This window comes from Echiichthys vipera (assembly GCF_963691815.1).
Source record: "Echiichthys vipera genome assembly, chromosome: X".
NCBI lineage: Eukaryota > Metazoa > Chordata > Actinopteri > Perciformes > Trachinidae > Echiichthys > Echiichthys vipera.
The window spans coordinates 46253516-46273851 of record NC_139825.1 but is presented as its reverse complement, the minus strand read 5'-3'; the positions used below and the strand labels follow the sequence as shown (position 1 = coordinate 46273851).

Below are 20336 nucleotides of genomic sequence, written 5' to 3'. Positions count from 1 at the left end.
TCCAATTACTCTCTACTTTACCCCTCATTTTCCTCCCACTGCTCCCTTTTTCTGGGTTCCTTGGAGTCATTTTCTGATTTTATATTAATGGAAAATATGACTCTGTGATGTCTCAATATCAGTTAATCTGACTTGTAATTAGTGTTATAAAGAAGACCCAATGAAAGCAATCAAATTTGGTATTATCGCCTCCGCCACTTCTCACTCCTTGCAAACTAGCGAGTAGCTTTCTCTGAGCAAACATTGTGTAAATCAGCAAACCTGCATTTCTCCTACAAGTGACGCTGTGCCGAGCCTGTTCTAGAAAGTTCAAGAAAGATCTTCCCCACAGCCATATCGACTGAAAGTAAATGCTAAACTTCCTGTCCCACCAGAATGTGGCCTTTCTTTTTTTTTGGAGTCGGTCCTATAATGCCTTCCGAAGTGATTTGTTCACGTCCAATAGAAAATGAATGGGAGAAAACCTCACATGTCGTTATTAAATTGCATGCTTTTTCTGAAAAGAGACATGTTAGAAAGCAGCAGGCCCGGAAAAAGTATGTCCGAGACTACTGAAGACCTGCGCTGCAAAACTGAGGGAAGCACTACAACAGATCTTCAACCTTAGCCTGCAGGCAAGGAGAGTCTCTACCCTTTGGAAGACATCCTGCATCGTTCTGGTTCTCAAGAAGAACAGGCCCAGTGAGCTGAATGACTTCCAACTGGTGGCATTCACTTCACACCTGATGAAAATGTTGGAGCGGTTTTTCCTCAGCCTCCTCAGACCCCAGGTACAACATGCCCAGGACCACCTGTAGTTTGCGTACCAGCAAGATGTTGGTGTGGAGGATGCCATCCTCTACATGCTGCACAGTCCACACCCATCTGGATAAGGGAAGCAGCACAGCAAGGATTCTCTTCTTGAACTTCTCCAGTGCCTTTAACAACATCCGGCCCCCTACACTTCAGGACAAACTGAACAGGATGGGAGTGGATCCCTATCTGGTGGACAGGGTCAGAGATTACCTCACTGAAGAACACCAAGTTCGACACTGTGGTCAGATGAACTGGAGCCCCTTTGGGCACAGTGCTTTTCCCTCTTCCCTTCACCCTGTACACCTCGGACTTCTGCTACTACTCGGAGCTGTGTCACATACAGAAGTACGCCGATGACAGGAACAACAGAAAGGTGGAGTATCGGAGTCTGGTGGGGGACTTTGCTCTCTAGTGCCACACTAACCACTTTCAGCTTAACACCTCCAAGACGAAGGAGCTGGTAATTGATTTTGGGAGGTCCAGACCAAGACCGCGACCAGTCCTTCTAGAGGGAGCTGAGGTGGAGGCGGTGGACAAATACCTCGGGCTGTGGCTGGACAATAAACTGGACTGGAAAACACACACCAGCCACCTGTACAGGAAGACACAAAGCCGGTTGTACTTTATGAGGAGACTGTGGTCCTTACACATCTGCAGCAAACTGCTGTGGATGTTCTACCAGTCTGTGGTCACCAGTGTCCTCTTCTACACTGTGGTGTGCTGGGGGGGGGGGGCATATCCAAGAAGGACAACTCCAGACTGGGTAAACTGATTCGGCAGGCCGGTTTTGTAGTTGGCATGAAACTGGACTCACTGGTGATGGTGGCAGAGAGGACGGCCCTGGACAAACCGCTGGACATTGTGGACAATGCCAGCCACCCCCTGCACACCGTCATCAGCACCCAGAGGAGCCTGTTCAGTGGAAGGCTGCTCCTGCCCAAGTGTAGGACCAACAGGCTCAAGAACTCCTTTGTCCCTCAGGCCGTCATCCTCTACAACTCCTCACTCAGGGGGAGGAGGAAATAAAGAGGACAGAAGGAGTGGGAGCCACTCAATATGCAATTATTAATCTACTCTTACACACATGGACACTTAACTTATTTTCTTTGTGCAATAACTTTATCCACCACTTAAGTGCAATCATTTTATCTTACTGCTCATTTCTGTCATATACAGTCATACATATTTTATCTTATATGCTTTCTCTACACTTAAATTATCTGATTTCATTTTCGGTGAATTTTATTTGACCTGTATTCATATCTCTACATTTTTATATATATTTAACTAAGAGTTTATTGCTTTGTGTTTATGGTTTTACTTTCTATATTTATTTAGCTATGATTTTATTGTTTATCTAATAGTATATTTTTTATACCTCCCTTGTGTTTTTGCAAGCTGCTGGAAACTAAATGTCCTTGCAGGAGTCATACCAAAGAGATCAATAAAGAGATATCTAAGTCTATGTCTATGTTGTTTTAAGCATTTAAGAGACTCTTGTATGAAACTCGAAATGAAAATTACCCATTATCTTAAAGTTGCAGTCGCCCAAATTTCTTTGGATCATATTTACTGAAACTGACACTATGCTCTGATCGAACAACATAAATCAGTTGGTTTTATAAAAAAGAAAAGAGCCTCTACGTCCCCCTAGAGCCTGTTGTTTGTTTTTAAAACTGAACCATACTTGTATCATCATGTCCACTCAGTACAGGGCTATCTGAGAGCTGACTATCAGGAACAGTTTGTGCACACACCTCAGATCCCGGCCTCTCCCCTCACGATTTTACAATATTACATGTGCTTCAAGCTAGGCATATGCTTAATGACGTTAGCAATTGCTATCTATGAGTAAGTTAGACAGCCACCCCTCCGTGTAGCGTGTACATGAGATAGGCGCGTTCACAGGAATCTGGTGCATGTGAACTGACGAGCATTCAATTGGAGGGAGCGGGGTAGCTCGGTGGAAGTGGGGGAGGGGCGTGAGAGTTGTAAACATTTGAAATTTGACTGAGTCAACTGGATCTGCTAGACCTGCCGACTGCAGCTTAAAAATTTGGGGTTAAAGGAGATAAACATAGCTAAATTAAATCCTTACGTCTTTAGTAATAAATTGTAAATTGAACATCAATAGAAACTGCATTTTACTGAAATGATTCAAGATTCAAGATTCAAGAAGCTTTATTTATCCCGAGGGAAATGATTGTGCAACAGTTTCGATACAAAGGCGGAAAAGGATCAGAGTAACAATAAGCATAAACATAAATCAAATCAAAATAAAGCTAACGTCAGATAAATCAAGCAATGAACTAAGTGTGACAGAGTGCAACAGACGTCGTGGTTAAGCGTAGGTTTATACAATATACAACAATACGCAGCGTGCAGTTTAGCAGCAGATTGAAATAAAATAAGTACAAACTAAATAAGTGATAAGGAGCGATAAGTTATAAGTGTTAAAAATGTTAAAAATGTAGCAGCATTTCCTACAGAACTAAGTGACAGTATGGCACAGTGGAGTGTAGCAGCATTTCGTACTTAAGTCAGTTACAATAAACCACAGTGAAATGTAGCAGCATGTCCTAAAGCACAGTAAGTGTATCAGCAGATAGTTACAGTAAACCATTAATAAATAAATAAAGTGATGTAGTGGTGATATAAAGTGACAGTGTAGTATAGCAGCATTACTTACTGTAGTAAGTGACAGTACAACTGAATAAAGTACAACTGAATAAAGTGGTGCAGTGATGGTATATAGTGACAAAGTGACATTTTCAGGATACAGTGTCTCCACTGTTCCTTACCTGACTGGGGGGAGATGAATTATAAAGTTTTATGGCCGCCGGAAGAAAAGACTTCCTCCGGCGTTCAGTATTACACCGGGGGAGAATGAGTCTATGGCTGAATGTGCTTCTGCTGGAGGTCAGCAGCTGGTGGAGAGGGTGAGAGTTATTGTCCAGGATGCTGTGCAGTTTAGACAGCATCCTCCTCTCAGACACCGCCACCAAAGAGTCCAGTTTGACCCCCAGGACGGAGCCAGCCTTCCTGATGATCTTACTGATCCTCTTTGCGTCTGCTGCCCTCAGTCTGCTGCCCCAGCACACAACAGCAAAGAAGATGGCACTGGCTACCACTGACTGGTAGAACATCCTCAGCATGGTGTTACAAACATTGAATGACCGGAGCCTCCTCAGGAAATAGAGACGACTCTGGCCCTTCTTGTATACAGCCTCAGTGTCTTGGAAAAGTCCAGTTTGTTGTCCAGGTATACTCCAAGATATTTGTAATCATGGACAACATCCACAGTCACGCCGTTGATGGAGATGGGTGTGGGGGCAGATTTACTCCTGCGGAAATCCACCACTAGCTCCTTTGTCTTGGTGGCGTTTAGAATCAGGTGATTAGCTGCACACCAGTCGACAAAGGAGTCCACAACGCCCCTGTACTCCTCCTCCTTCCCCTCACTGACACAGCCAACAATTGCAGAATCGTCGGATGCAGGTGGCAGGACTCAGAGAGGAACTGAAAGTCTGAGGTGTAGAGGGTGAACAGAAAAAATGTTAAAGACCTAAGACATTATTGATTAAAATATGAACAGTTATAACATAGTTATTTTCTAATGCAGTTGTGATTGCACCACTTAATCAATGGCTAACATCTGGAACTGTCCCAACTGTCCAAATTAGCCTCTACTATTGCCTTTCAAGAGAAACCCTGGAAGCAGAGGGGGATGAAGTGATGGAAGGTGAGGAAGCAAAATGGAAAAGCTCTGCGATTTGCTAACAGTGTCTGAACTGACATCAACAGAGTTCACAACAGCTTTAGACTGTCTCACTGCAGTATCAGCAAGTGCTTAAGGGCTCTGGCATAAACTTCTGGAGACTTCCCCAAGGATTTTTTTTATCAAGTCTGCAATCCTGTAGACCTTTCAGAGTGAACAGCCCACTACCAACAAGGTAGAATCACAACTATAGTTTGTTTTGTTCCAAAACCATCCTGTCTTGGCAAACCCTGTGTTTATATGTATGTCCAAACGAACCAGTCTTTTGCAAGTTAAGCTGCTCTAAACGAGCAAGATGGGAAGACACCCTTACATGTTTAATGGGTTATTCATTTCAATTAAGGGTTAGGGGTTAAGTCTGCTTTCACACTCCTAACCTATTTAGTGTGATTCAAACTAATTCTGGAGCATTCACCCCTCTGGTTGCAAGTGTTCTCAATGGTGATAGTCTTCTAACAGAGACATTAGGATCTTTTCTGTATATTTAAAATATGTGATATTCAATTTTACAATGACTCCCAGAGGTGCATAGGAGATGACATGGCTAAACCTACTACTGCAAAAGAGTACAGCGACATTATTTTTTTGCTGCAGTAGGATCAGACTAAACTGTAAGTTGGAGGTTGCATTTGAGCTTGGGTTGGAAGATACAAATTAGGAAGGAGGCCTTTTTAATTGGTATTCGAGCACATGCTGTTCCCGGAGGTACTCTTATCTTTGAGAACACCACAAAACGTTTTGAACCAGTCAGGACCACAGTGTTACATCTCAGAGTTGTATTATAGATACACTATTGCATAGTTGGATACAAACAAGATCAATTGTGTTTATCTAAAAGTGAAAGAAATGTAATTAGTGACATAAAACACACGGTCCTCTCAGGGCGTACTCACACTGTCCTTCTGGCCGGGGCTAAAATCGTTTTTTCAGCTAAAGCCTTGTACCTTTAAGCCATGTGAGTGCACCCGCTCCGCGCATAACTGCGGCCAGCGGGCCGTCCACCGCCCGCTTGAAAGAGGTGGGCTTTAGCGGAGCCGTTTGCACATGTACGAGCACGAGCGTGCGCACGTGTGCGAGCACGAGCCCCACGGCAGTAGCGTTATGTCCGTCTGTTCGGACATGTAAATAGAAGGACGGACCATACGCGGACATTTAACAACAACAGCAATGGCGTTGAAAGGTTCACGTTGGTGTGATGCGGAGGTGGAGTGTTTACTGCAGATTTGGTCGGATGAAAATATTCAAAAACAGTCGCACAAAAACTCCGAGGTCTGTGGAAAGATTTGTAAACAAAGCCACACACACGCGATCAACGCATGTGACGTGTTACGGCGTGATGGCGTATGGACAGCAAGAAGCATTTGCGCAAGGCCCAGGCAGTGTGAGTACAAACGGGGCTGGGGTGCGGGGGGGGGGGGCAAGTACCCTAAAGCCCAGGTCGCGGTACGGAAGGACAGTGTTAGTACGCCCTCAGAGTACACATTTAAGTGTTGATTTATCCCTTCCCTGCTGAATTTGACTGAAAGCTGGCAAACAAGTTTCAGGTGTGTCGAATGGTGTTAGTTTCTTAGTTTGTAAAGTGTCCTGAGATGACTTTTGTTATGATCTGGCACTATAAATAAAATTGAATTGAAAATTAATTTTGGGTTGATGTGAAAACTGTTGGTTTAACACTTAAATATTGCAGTTTATCAGATCTTTGTCTGGTTCAAAACACATTCTTGGGTAGTCCGTTTAAACGCTGAAAGAAAAGACGTGACATGTGTAGTCTAGACTAGGGGTAAGCTTGTTTGTGTCTGGCTTTATGTTGAAATCACACTGAAGATAAATCTGAATGAACTACGTGGTCTCATGGGAGGGCGTATAAATAGCACGCCACTTTTCATGACTTTCATGACTTTTCGCGTGCATGTCTACGCATATTAAGATTTTCGCGTGTCATTTAACGCCCGTAGTTCCCCAGGGTTAGGGGTTAGGGTTAGGGTAAGGGTCAGGGTTAGGGTCAGGGTTAGGGTTAGGGTTAGGGCATTTCACACCCGTTATTTCAGCCATCCTTCACATGAAATATTGATTTAAAAACAACCCTCTGACAGAAAGCTCCACCACTTCGTATTTCTCCGCAATGACAACGCCATCTCTGCACTATACAAGTCAATTGAGACTACATGGCGTGAGATGACACGCAAAAATCATGACATGCGTTGTAATTATACGCGAGATGGCTTGAGAGAAATAGCGTGTCATTCACACGCCTTTTGGTGAGACCAGGCTGGAATGAATGACGTTATTTGAGTCTGGCTGACCTTTTGCTAGCAGCTCAGTATTCCACACTCCCCTGTTAAAAGGAAATAACAGGACACAATCATTTAAATTCCAGTCTTTATTCACTTCCACATGACCTATATTAACACTCTAACCACAGCAAAAATGACATTTCAACACTACATGGGTGTTCTAATGACACATGTAAATGTATATTTACAACAATATCAATCCACATGATGCACCATGTCTTTAAAACACAATTGTACTTCTGTAAGAATACTGACAGGCTTTCACTTTGAAAGGCGAAAATGTTCAAAATCAGTGAATGTATTAAAGTTTAATTCCCGCGTAGAATCATCCCATATTTTTCGACACTTGCACACTGGAGTCGCTGACACACACTTCATCTGAGAGCTCATTTCTGTTCTTTTAAAAGTATTCAGATCTCTGTTAGCACTAGCATCACTTCTCATCAACAACAGCAGAGTAGGCTGAGCCGTGGTTAGCTTCAGTTAGGTAGCCACCTCGGATGCTAAATGCGATAGACGCAGATGAAGCAATGATCAAAAATGTGACAAATGTGAGCAAGTGACGCGATACAAGCATCTGAAGGGATTGTATTTGCACCATTCGCGTTTGGTGTGAATGCAACATAAGGACTCTTATGTTACTGTAGAGGTTTGGTGTTATTTTGAGCAGTATTAGTGGTTAAAAAAGGCGTTTTAATGCATTGCCTTAATGCCCCAAGCTAATCAGTGCTAGCGACGTCCGGCGACTGTTAGCAGCTCTCCCAGATATCTCCATTACTAGTTCATACACGAAAAAAAACTGTCTTGACGGCTTATTTGATGTGTGCAAGTGTCGAAAAACACAATTGAATGATTTTACGCCTGAATTTCACTTTTAATGTTCAAATGAGGTAAAACACATTATACTACACAATACTTTACGTCAAAACTATTACATGTTAGACTACCACTCAAGAGAAAAGACCTTTTCTAACATAACAGTACAGTTAAGGTTTCCCCTCACTGAGAGGAAACCTCCTGTTATTACAGCGCTCCTTTAAAGTCAAAATATGAATATATGCTGCTGTGAGAGCAGTTTAAGATCGTAGGTGTGGTTCAGAAAAAGTCAGTATTTCCTCAACATACAACCACATGTGTCTCTAAAGATAGTTCAACAGTAGATGACATTTTGGTAAACGTTATTAATTAAAATCCTTTACAAAATTCACATTTAATAAAAAAATCAAATGACAACTTAGCTTTTAAAATAAAAAAAACACAAAAAAAACAATAACTCTTAAATATACCTGAAACACTTAAAAGTCCTAATCATCCTGTGGCCAGGCTAACTTCATGCTACCCTTGTTTACTTGTTCTCGACAAAATCTGCTTAAGAGGACAAAACAGAGACATCATTAAAAGAAGTTTCTCCAGCTACAGTTATTGAGTAAGGCTTCCAAGCATGACAGGCATTGTGGTGAACACTCGAGGCTTCCAGCATGTGGTAGCATAGTTAGCGAGGCGAGCATGGTTAGCATGCTGAAAATAGCTTCCCTTCACCGGATGACCTGTCAGGTATATGAGAAGAACTAATGAGTGTGTGTGTGTGTGTGTGTGTGTGTGTGTGTGTGTGTGTGTGTGTGTGTGTGTGTGTGTGTGTGTGTCATACCTGTGAAAAAAATAACCTATGTCTTTAAGATTTTGTCTTTGCTTCCAGTTTTTTGTGTATTATCTTTCAACATTATATTCATTCTGCATTATTTCAACATCAGGCTAAACGGTGGTGTATTGGTTAGCACTGTCGCCTCACAGCGAGTAGGTTCCTGGTTTGAATCCCTGCTGGGGCCCTTCTGTGTGGAGTTTGCATGTTCTCCCCGTGTCTGCGTGGGTTTTCTCCGGGTTCTCCGGTTTCCTCCCACAGTCCAAAGACGTGCAGGTGTTCGGTTCATTGATGACTCTAAATCACCCGTAGGTGTGAATGGTTGTCTGTCTCTGTTTGTCTCTATGTGCCCTGCGATAGACTGGCGTCCTGTCCAGGGTGGACCCCGCCTCACACCCAATGTCAGCTGGGATCGGCTCCAGCCCCCCGCGACCTCGACAGGGACAAGCGGTTGAAGATGAATGAATGAATTATTATTTTAACATATTCTTATTAACAGGGTTGCGTGATCTCTTACAAACATGAAAGCACAACAATGATGATGATGATATGTTGTATTTGACGCTGTGAAATTTGTATATGTTACAAAATATGATGGAAACAGATTTGTATGATATCTTACGATGACAATATCTTCTATTTAAAAATGCAAAAACGGTAACTGATTGGTGACCGCACTGGTTAAGTTTAGGCACCAAAGCGGCTTCATCCTTTTTCTTGTATTTTCAATTCTACATGATGTAGCATTGTAGCTAGCATGTATAGCAATATTACTCTAGATGAGCGTGAGATTTGTCGGTATGTTTGTCTGCAAATATAGCGTAAAACATCGCATCTGTCCTCAGTCCCTCAAAGTAATGATGACATCATCGTCTTGTCCTTTCCACAGCATCTCTCCTTCAAAGTCAAGCATCTTGTGTTTGCGGCAGCGCAGCACGATGCCCACCACCTTATCTGAGATCTTCACGTAGCGGTCAAAGAGCCGACCGAAGGTAATGATGGTCCTACCCTCTTTATCCTTAAAGCCCATGTCTCTGATAATCCAAACCATTTCCTCCATCTCCCTGTAGACGTGTTTCTGGGCTCTGTCGCCCCTCTCTGCCGTCTTAGATCCGTCTTTGGGTCGACCGTAGCCGGTGTCGCCCTTGCGGAGGCGCTGGGCCATGGCATACTCGTGGTCGAACTCTTCGCTGAAAGGGTTCAGCTTCTGGCCCACAATGTGCTGCTGGGACCACTGCTGCCAGCGGTTTTTGATGTCACCTGTTGTGTCAATCTTAATCTGGAGATAAAAGATGGGGGGCAGGTTAACATCATCCAAAGAACATCTTATAATGGTCGTATGAACAACTGAGCAAAGCAAAACGTATTTAAAGTGGATTCTTCAAATTGCACCTCAATGATTCCTGATATTAAAGTTTATCATATCAGCAGTTGCATATTGTTCTCTGTGGCTCTGAAGGAGCTTTTCAAAGTCAGAAAACATAATGTCTTGAATTGACATTGCAGAAAAAAAACCTATATTACAGAGGATGTGGAATTTGAAAAGAAGGCGTTTTAAAAAGCAGATGAGTCCAATGAAGAATACTAATGAGTTGCATTATGGGAAATGTATTCAGGGGTTTTGGAGCTTGACCCATTGGGACTAAAAGTCAAAAACAAATTCAGTTAAAATGCTTGCTTGCAGGTCTGCCGAGGATGTGGAATTTGAAAAAAAGGCATTTAGGGCGCACTCACACTGTCCTTCCCCCCCGCGCCCCAGCCCCGTTTGTACTCACACTACCTGGGCCTCGCGCAAATGCTTCTTGCTGCCTATACGTCATCACGTCGTAACACGTCACACGCATTGATCGCGTGTGTGTGGCTTTGTTTACAAATATTTCCATAGACCTCTGAGTTTTTGTGCGTCTTGTCGACTGTTTTTGAATATTTTCATCCGAACCAAATCTGCAGTAAACACTCCACCTCCCCATCACACCAACGTGAACCTTTCACCGCCATTGTTGTTGTTGTTAAATGTCTGCGCATGGTCCGTCTTTCTATTTTCTATGTCCGAACAGGCGCACATAACGCTACCGCCGTAGGGCTCGTGCTCTTGCTCGTACACGTGCGCACGCTCGTGCTCGTACTTGTGCAAACGGCTCTACAGTTATGCGCGGAACGGGTGCACTCACACTGCTTAAACGTACTAGGCTTTAGCTGAAAAAACGGTTTTGGCCCGGTACAGAAGGACAGTGTGAGTGCGCCCTTAAAAAGCAGATGAGTCCAATAAAGAATACTAATGAGTTGCATTATGGGAAATGTATTCAGGGGTATTGGAGCTTGACCCATTGGGACTAAAAGTCAAAAACAAATTCAGTTAAAATGCTTGCGTGCAGGTCTGCCGACTTTGCTGAATTGTGTGAGATATTTATCACATTTATAAATATACTTATGTGTAAACATTTGAACCATATACTTATATACTCATACTTACCATATTCCGGACATATATGGTGCAGACATACGAAAGATATAAACCAGCATGCACAAACATTATAATTTACAACCTTAGGTATTGAAGAGCTCTTTTCCAAAACGAGATAAAAGCCAAATAAAAAAAAAAGAGTTTTTCATGTCACTTTGCTGTTTACAGAACCTTTTCACTGCTTCATCAGTGTTTGATGCCAAATCTCTATATTTCCTTGTTTAAAATGGTCTCAAGATGCAGTTCCTTTCCAAACCGCGACCAGCGCCAAACCTATTTTTAGCCTAAATGCGATACGTCCTCTCGACCAATCAGAATCCAGTGAGCGTTCTATGCGATCCAACATGGCGGCGCTCTTTTGTTTCGTCGGTCCGTTCAACATGTTCAGACTGAGCCATAAAAAACATTTTGACACGATACATGAATATTAACCAAACTATTAAAATGGATTTATAGCGTTTGCGAAAAGAGCTCCTTCAAATGATTCCCGGACATTTATGGTGCAGACATACGAAAGATATAAACCAGCATGCACAAACATTATAATTTACAACCTTAAGGATCCAATAAAAGGTTTTGAAAACACTTTTCTCAAGACAGTTCAAAGGCTCATATAAGTCATTTGTCTTTTAACTTTTGATTATCTTAAAAATTGTACAAAAACTGGAACATTTTGGGTTTTGACACTGTTTTGTGCTTATTACTCATATGAACAACTGAGCAAAGCAAATCTAATTTAAAGTAGATTCTTCAAATTGCACCTCAGTGATTCCTGATATTAAACTTCATCATATCAGCAGTTGTATATTGTCCTCTGTGCTATTCAAAGTCAGAAGAAATGTTATCTTGAATGGACAGAAAATTGGACAAAAACTGGATCATTTCAGGGTTTTTTGTGCTTTATTAACACATTTTAACTTTAACTTTAACTTCTCGTCTTTCACTTTTTGTCCCTTTCTCTTTAATGCATACATTGAAGGAAATTACATGATTACATTTCACTATAATTGTATTTAATATGATTTTACACAACAAATAATTAATTGTTTGATTGATTGATTTAGTCCCCCCCCCCCCCCGTACTTCCCCTCCTACCCCAACCTCCCGCTATTTATCGCCACCCCCCCCCCTCCCCCCCTCCTTCCAACTCCCTCGGTACTTCACTTAAGCTTGCCAGGTTGTCAGATCACTGTCACCGTATCTCTTTGGTATTTGCTCTATTAAAAGCGAAACAGTGTCACTGATGGACCTTTTACAAAACTCTGTGAACCCTTAAAGGGAAAATCCTCCTGATCGCATTTTCTCTTTTCTCTTTTTATGCATTTGTTGCTCTGGTTTGTCCAGAGATCAGCTCTCGATCGTACAGTTCGGGGCATAATGTGAAGTACTGTACAGCACGAGTACGAGTCTGAGGCATCTACTTCACTGCATGTTAGATATAAATAGCGTTCTTTCTATTCCGCTTCATATTTTCAGATTAAACTATTCAATAACATAAACATAACAACATAACCCAATAACCTTGACCCCCAGATTCTTCCAATACAACCCAATGAAAGGCACCATTTTCTCATAATGATGATGCTGATGAAGTTCACTAATACTTCTGTTTGTTTGCTTAAGTTAAAACATTATTAATAGTATTAATATCACAATGTTGAAAGAAGTTTTTTTCAAATGTTTATTTTAAAAGAACAAAAACCTGCACGTTTTAACTTTAGTTAAATTGATGATATTGTTTCTTTAACTTGAAGCTTTCTACTCAATATTTTTTTATAGAAACAGCAAAGTTGAGTTGAGTTGTGTTAAGTGTTATGCCAAATCTACGTGGTCTCATGGGAGGGCGTATAAATAGCACGCCACTTTTCATGACTTTCATGACTTTTCGCGTGCATGTCTTCGCATATTAAGCTTTTCGCGTGTCATTTAACGCCCGTAGTTCCCCAGGGTTAGGGTTAGGGGTTAGGGTTAGGGCATTTCACGCCCGTTATTTCAGCCATTCTTCACATGAAATATTGATTTAAAAACAACCCTCTGACAGAAAGCTCCACCACTTCGTATTTCTCCGGAAAGTAGTGGAGAAATACGAACATGTGGGTTTTCTCTCAATGACATTTGTGCGTGAAATGACAACGCCATCTCTGCACTATACAAGTCAATTGAGACTACATGGCGTGAAATGACACGCAAAAAACATGACATGCGTTGTAATTATACGCGAGATGGCTTGAGAGAAATAGCGTGTCATTCACACGCCTTTTGGTGAGACCAGGCTGGCCAAATAGACACACAAGAGTCTTTTAGCCCCTTTTCTTGTTCAATCTCAGATCTCTTTGTAACGTGTAAATGAGGAGCTCTTTTCCAAAACGCTATAAATCCATTTTAATAGTTTTCAGGAAATTCCATTTTTTAACCCAGACCCACACATTTGGTTAATATTCAATTAATCTTGTCAAAATGGTTTTTATGGCTCAGTCTGAACATGTTGAACAGACGGACAAAGCAAAAAACTCTCCCGCTTCAACGCGCCGCCATGTTGGATCGCATAGAACGCTCACTGAATTCTGATTGGTCGAGAGTTTTCATCAGTTTATAATTTTGTCACATTTTTGTGGTGTTTTTCATCAGTTTTTGTGTTTTTTCATCTGTTTATAGTAATTTTGTCACATTTTTGTGGTGTTTTTCATTTGTTTTTAGTTGTTTTTTTCACTTTCACTCAGTCTGAACATGTTGAACGGACGGACGAAACATAAAGCTCTCCCGCTTCAGAGCGCCGCCATGTTGGATCTCATAGAAACGTTCACTGAATTCTGATTGGTCGAGAGGACGTATCGCATTTAGGCTAAAAATAGGTTTGGCGCTGGTCGCGGTTTGGAAAGGAACTGCATCTTGAGACCATTTTAAACAAGGAAATAAAGAGATTTGGCAGAAACACTGATGAAGCAGTGAAAAGGTTCTGTAAACAGCAAAGTGACTCAAACTCACTTTTTAAAAATTTGGCTTTTATCTCGTTTTGGAAAAGAGCTCTTCATATAAGAGTTGGTGGAGACCAAACTAATGCTGCTTGTTTTCTTGTGACCAACGTCTTAAATGCAGACAGCCAAGAAATCTGAAACTCCTGTGTCGTCGGACCCATCCACCACCCCGACCCTCCTTCATACTCAAAGTTTGTAACGTCTTATACTACATCACTAATCTCATTCTTTGCTACAGAGGAGTAGTAATAAATATGTGCCTAACTTACAAATTGTATATATACAACAGTGAATGAAGACAGCCTGACTCTCCTACATCACTGATTTGTAGTTTATCATTGCTAAGTTTGTTTTGCATCTCACTCCTTTGTTGCAATGTTTGCCAACTCATCCAAATATCGATCAACACAGCCTGGTATTACCAAAAGGCGTGTGAATGACGCTATTTCTCTCAAGCCATCTTGCGTATAATTACAACGCATGTCATGTGTTTTGCGTGTCATTTCAGGCCATTTAGTCTCAATTGACTTGTATAGTGCAGAGATGGCGTTGTCATTTCACGCACAAATGTCATTAGGGAAAACCCACGTGTTCGTATTTCTCCGCTACCTTGCGGAGAAATATGAAGTGGTGGAGCTTTCTGTCAGAGGGTTGTTTTTAAATCAATATTTCATGTGAAGGATGGCTGAAATAACGGGCGTGAAATGCCCTAACCCTAATCCCAACGCTAACCCCAACCCTAACCCTAATCCCAACCCTAACCCCTAACCCTAATCCCAACCCTAACCCCTAATCCCAACCCTAACCCCTAACCCTAATCCCAACCCTAACCCCTAACCCTAATCCCAACCCTAACCCTAACCCCTAACCATAATCCCAACCCTAACCCCTAACCCTAATCCCAACCCTAACCCTAATCCCAACCCTAACCCCTAACCCTAATCCCAACCCTAACCCTAATCCCAACCCTAACCCTAACCCTAACCCTAACCCTGGGGAACTACGGGAGTTAAATGACACACAAAAAGCTTAATATGCGTAGACATGCACGCGAAAGGTCATGAAAGTCATGAAAAGTGGCGTGCTATTTATACGCCCTCCCATGAGACCACGTAGATCAACACAATTAATGATATTAAACGCCTTTACACTTTTTCTCATATCTGTTGAAGGTCTCTTACTCTTCTCTAAAGTTTGTCGCAGTGTCTGCCTCTCATATTACTCCCTCTCTCTCTCCCATGTTCTTTCACCTCATTTTCCCCCTCCAAGGCTTTTTCCACCTGAAGGTCAGGTTGGACAACATGTTGCAGAGCATGACTATATTTATTTACATATATTCCACTGCGCCGCAGTCCATCTTGTGTTTTTATGAGTTGGCCTCACTCTCTGGCGACCCTCTCGACAAGTCAAGGAGGCCTCCGGACGATTCCTTTGCCTTTTATAGGAGAGATTCTTGCATCAGAGTTATGCAACTGTTATGCCGTTTGGTTTCCATGAGGGAGTTGGATTTCTTCAGGTGACATCAAAGGGACTTCTGCTTAAACTTGTTTATTCATGCTGTGTGACTTTTAAGAGAACATTTATGCTCTAATTTAGGGTATTTGTCCTTCACCGTGTGTTAGATTCAGGGACAGAAACTTGTATTGTAGTTGTAGAGAAGCAAACTGGTGAAAGTCAGAAGAGTCAAAGTAATTAAAGGTCAATTATACAACTCTAATCTGCTGATATTAGGTTTTATATAAGGGCGTGATCACACTGTCCTCCCGGACCGAGACCCGGACTTTAGGGTACTTGTCCCCCCTCCCTCTCCCCCCGCGCCCCAGCCCCGTTTGTACTCACACTACCAGGGCCTCGGCCAATACTTCTTGCTGTCCATACGCCTTCAAGCCGTAACACGTCACACGCATTGATCGCTATTTACATGTCCGAACAGGCGGACATAACGCTACTGCCGTAGGGCTCGTGCGCGTGTGCGTGCACGTGCGCACGCTCGTGCTCGTACATGTGCAAACGGCTCCGCTAAAGCCCACCTCTTTCAAGCGGGCTGTGGCGGCCCAGCTGGCCCCAGTTGAGCGCGGAGCGGGTGCGCTCACACTACTTAAAGGTACTAGACTTTAGCTGAAAAACCGGTTTTGGCCGCGGCCAAAAGGACAGTGTGAGCACGCTCTAAGCTTGTCTCCAACAACACATGTGCAAAGGACTGATTCTCCCACGACCTTTCTGATATAATAACTCTGAAAAATGTTTTTGTGTTAGGTTGAAATGTTTTTGTGATAGTTTAAAATAATTTTGTGATATGTTAAAATAATTTTGTGATAGGTTAAAATGTTTTTGTATAGTTGCACTGTCGTTATTTGCTGCTCTGTGTGCCCTGAATTGCCCCCGGGGACAAATAAAGTTTTTTGAATTGAATTGAATAAGAAGTTTGGGTGTAAACCAGATATATTTAAGTTTCTGGCGTTTTCTGCCATCACTGTGTTTTCACTTGTCTCATTGTACTTTGTAAGCGACAAATAAGAAGAAGTGCAACTTAGATGCTTTCTCCTCTGAATTATTTTAGTTATTTGGATATTTGATAAGGATGTGCTGTAAAGAGGTGCAGTTAAATCCACACTATGGTATAAGCTGCATGCTGACAACCATGTTTGATACCAAAGCATGTAAAACAAACTATTGTAATCCCCTTGCCAACAGTACCATATATTGGTGTATTATTAGTTTTTAAATACAAATAATGACCAGAACTTACTGATGCATTTAAAAACAAGTTAATTTAAGGAATGATCAAAGATAAATCACGAAGCTAGTAGGGCTGCAACTAACGATTGTTTTCATTGTCGATTAATCTGTTGATTATTATCTCAATTGGTCCGTAAGATGTAAGAAAATGTTTCCTAAAACCAAAGATGAAGTACTAAAACGTTTAATTTGTATCAAAATAGTTGCTGATTACTTAAGTAGTTGTCGATTAATCAATTAATCGTTGCAATGATAGCTTGTTGTTTTTTGTAAAGCTCTGCAAAGCTGGGTTATAATTCTGTGGATTGATGGATTCATCATTGTAAGTGACATCTTCCACATTGACACAAGTATTGGATCCATTGTTGATTTAGAAATATTGATTGACGTAGCTTTATATATCTGTTACATTTGAAATATGATGGTATCTTTATATTCTCCTGCTAAAACTTGTTTCCATCCATTTCCAATCTTTGTGAGTAACCAATCTACCTTTGGTCTGTTGATCCGTTTCTTTGGCACGATGTCGCCCTGCTCAGTTTTTGATTCACTGTTGTCGCTGAGCCCGACCTCCTCTCCCAGTCCGCTGTCCTCTGTGTCAACACTGCTGCTCCTTGACCCCAGATTCTTCTCCCTCTCCTGGAGCAAAATCTTCCTGTCTTGGATGATTCCTCCTCCTCCTGCGCTCTGTAGCGCCCTCATATGGCGCCGCCGTGTTGGCGACTCATTGCCCAGAAACTGCTTGCTCTCCTCGGGACCCGACTCCATCTTTCCTCGGATGGCGCTGACTACATCGCTGCTGCTGCACTCGCTGCGTTTTGGCTGCACGGTCTTGATCACGGAACCGGTGCGGATCATACTCCCACTGGTGTTGCCAGCATCTGTTGCGACTACACGGGGGGTGACGGTAAGTTTTACTACGTGGTTGCGCTCTTTTAGGTCTTCCTCTTCAACAGATGAAGGCATCCAGCCGCTTGGGATGGCATCCTGCTTGTCGGAGTGGTCATTGGCCCAACCTTGCCAGCTCTTGGCCAAGTTGGCCACCATAGCGGCGCATTTTATCTTCCGTACCGCCCGTTTGAAAGCCTGAGGCTCCTGTGGTGAAACTGTGGTGGTCCCACCGCTACTCATGGTGATGGATAACAAAAGGAAGGCTTTCCAGAAGTTATTTCTCTTGTCTTGTGTTTTTCCTAATGCTGTAGAAATATATTCTGCCGTTGGACAGTTCGAATAAGACCTTTGCAGAATGTGATGTGACAGCTGGTTTCAATCGTAGAAACTCTTGATCTCTCCAAAACTTGAGGGGTTTTTTTTATATATAAAAACTCAGAGTAGAATCTTACAAACTCCTCACTCGCCGTGAGACTTTCCACATGACCATGGATGAGAATCTGTTCGGCTCAGCCTTTATAAGCAGAACATCACAGAACATCCGGAAGCCTCTCAGATCGTCAGTCGGTCAGTGGGTGAGCTACCGGTGTGAAGAGTGTGAGGACTTTGGCTTCAATCCCCTGCTGAAGCCCCTCTGGCTCCACACAGGCCTTTATATAGGGAAGGGTCGTAAAGGAAGTGATGACGCATGGTGTCCACGTGAGACAGGAAAGTCCACTGTCAACATTCTTGTTCATGCATACTCGGTGACTGAGGAGTGGAATTTCTCCCAGTGGGATCCAGCGAACAGGTGTCCAGTGTTTTTAGCGACACTTGAGAGAGGTCTCTGTCCTCACAGATACACTGAAACACAAACAGGTCTCCACTCTGAGTCAGCCTGCTATACATGTGGGACCAGTGTGTGCGTGATGTGTTCATTGTGTATATTTAGGGATGTTTTCATTCAAATACACAACTTTCTTTTATGGCATGACAAGGTATGCTTTGATCCCTTTGATGGCTGTGTGAGATCGAATTGCTAAATTGTGGGTCACAACGAATGTGGAGTGCATGTCTGTGCATGTGTTGCAGGAACTGTTTCAGTATTTGTGAGTATGTGACAGTGAAATTCTGGATTATGACTCATATGCTGTCTGTGCATTAGATTTAACAGAAGTGACTTCATAGTGACTTCAAATACAACTTACTCATTTGTTCTCAGCCCACGTCTGATGTTCATTAATTCCTTTTTGTCGCTGGAATATTTGTTGTTTGACTGTGTATTGTTTAACTGGGGTCATGGTATCTCTACACCAACTGTGGGGTTATACTGTAGTCCGTCTGTTTTACTTTAGTGTCATGTCAAGCATTCGGTCCACTTCACATGGTATTATTCTATTGAACAAGCATTGAAACAGTATAGCATGCATAATAACGTATTTATAGGACACATTTCTAGTAATTTGTAGAGTGAATAGCCTAAATGTTATCCTACATGGCATTTTTTACCTTCTCCCAGGGTTAATCAAAAATAATAACTTTAATTTTTTAATTGTTTTGTATGTGAACAGCCAACCTAGTCGTTGTGCATCATCTGTATTCACAAAATCTCCTTCTGTTTAATCATACTCAATAAAAAAGTAGTTCCCAGTAAAAATAATTCCCAGAAAATAAAATGAAACAGATTTTTTTATATGTGAATATGGCAAATTGTTTCAGTTGGACAGATCTTAGGTCTGACTATATTAACCCAGTAGTCTCAATTAAATAAATAAGACGAGGAAAAACATTTACAAAGTGACATAATAAGGAAAAAAAAATAATATACCTCTTCAAAATAATTGAGCAGAATATAAAACACTTACTCTTTTTTGTATAATTCACTGACAATTGAGAGAAAGCTATTTTTCTTGCTTTACATGAAGTTATATGTATGTTTTTCAAATGATGTCAACCTATACATAATCAATATCAAATGTGTAAGTCTAAAGTAAAGTATAAACTAACTGCTTCTCCATGTTTATCTAAAATATGTATCTTTAGGTAGGGAATGAGTCCTGACCCCAAGTGAAGGAGTTCAAGTACCTCGGGATCTTGTTCGCAAGTGAGGGGACGATGGAGCGTGAGTTTGGCCGGAGAATCGGAGCAGCGGGGGGCGGTGCTGCAGTCGCTCTACAGCACCTTTGTGACGAAAAGAGAGCTGAGGAAGACAAAGCTCTCGATCTACCGGTCAATCTTCGTTCCTACTCTCACCTGTGGTCATGAAAGCTGGGTCATGACCCAAAGAACGAGGTCGTGGGTACAAGCGGCCGAAAAGGGTTTTTCTCAGGAGGGGGGCTGGAGTCTCCCTTAGAGAGAGGGGGAGAAGTTCAGCATCCGTGAGGAACTCGGAGTAGAGCCGCTGCTCCTTAGCGTTGAAAGGAGCCAGTTGAGGTGGTTCAGGATCATCTGGTAAGGATGAACCCTGGGCGCCTCCCTAGGGAGGTGTTCCAGGCACGTCCAGCTGGGAGGAGGCCTCGGGGAAGACCTCCACACTGGCCTGGGAACGCCTCAGGATCCCCCAGTTAGAGCTGGTTAATGTGGCCCGGGAAAGGGAAGTTTGGGGTCGAGATTAGATGAATCTTTACAGGTATAAAGACCAAAGAAATGACTTTGCCATTAATTAACCTGTTTATTTCCCAGCACATCTTCCCCAGTGATTTGCTCTCATACGGCTTGTTATATAACATGTAAATTGTGATGTAAGTTTCTCTTTGGAAAAAAGCTCATTAGTGACAGTCAT

General features: G+C 42.3%; 1 protein-coding gene across 1 annotated transcript; it reads right to left on the bottom strand.

Moving 5' to 3' along the window:
* Window positions 1–6978: 6978 nt before the first annotated feature.
* Window positions 6979–18188, bottom strand: abraa (actin binding Rho activating protein a). The gene is made up of 2 exons (XM_083938600.1): window positions 17177–18188; window positions 6979–9785 (listed from the first exon to the last, which is right to left on the bottom strand). The coding sequence occupies exons 1-2, from the start codon at window positions 17813–17815 to the stop codon at window positions 9348–9350; spliced, it is 1077 nt and encodes a 358-aa protein (XP_083794726.1). The 5' UTR covers window positions 17816–18188; the 3' UTR covers window positions 6979–9347.
* Between the last annotated feature and the right edge of the window lie 2148 nt (window positions 18189–20336).

Excerpts from the sequence above, each read along its gene's own strand:
- abraa (XM_083938600.1), bottom strand. The coding sequence starts at position 17,815 with ATGAGTAGCGGTGGGACCACCACAGTTTCACCACAGGAGCCTCAGGCT. Across the intron at positions 9,786-17,176 it reads AACGGATCAACAGACCAAAG|ATTAAGATTGACACAACAGG; the intron begins GTAGATTGGTTA and ends TTTTATCTCCAG.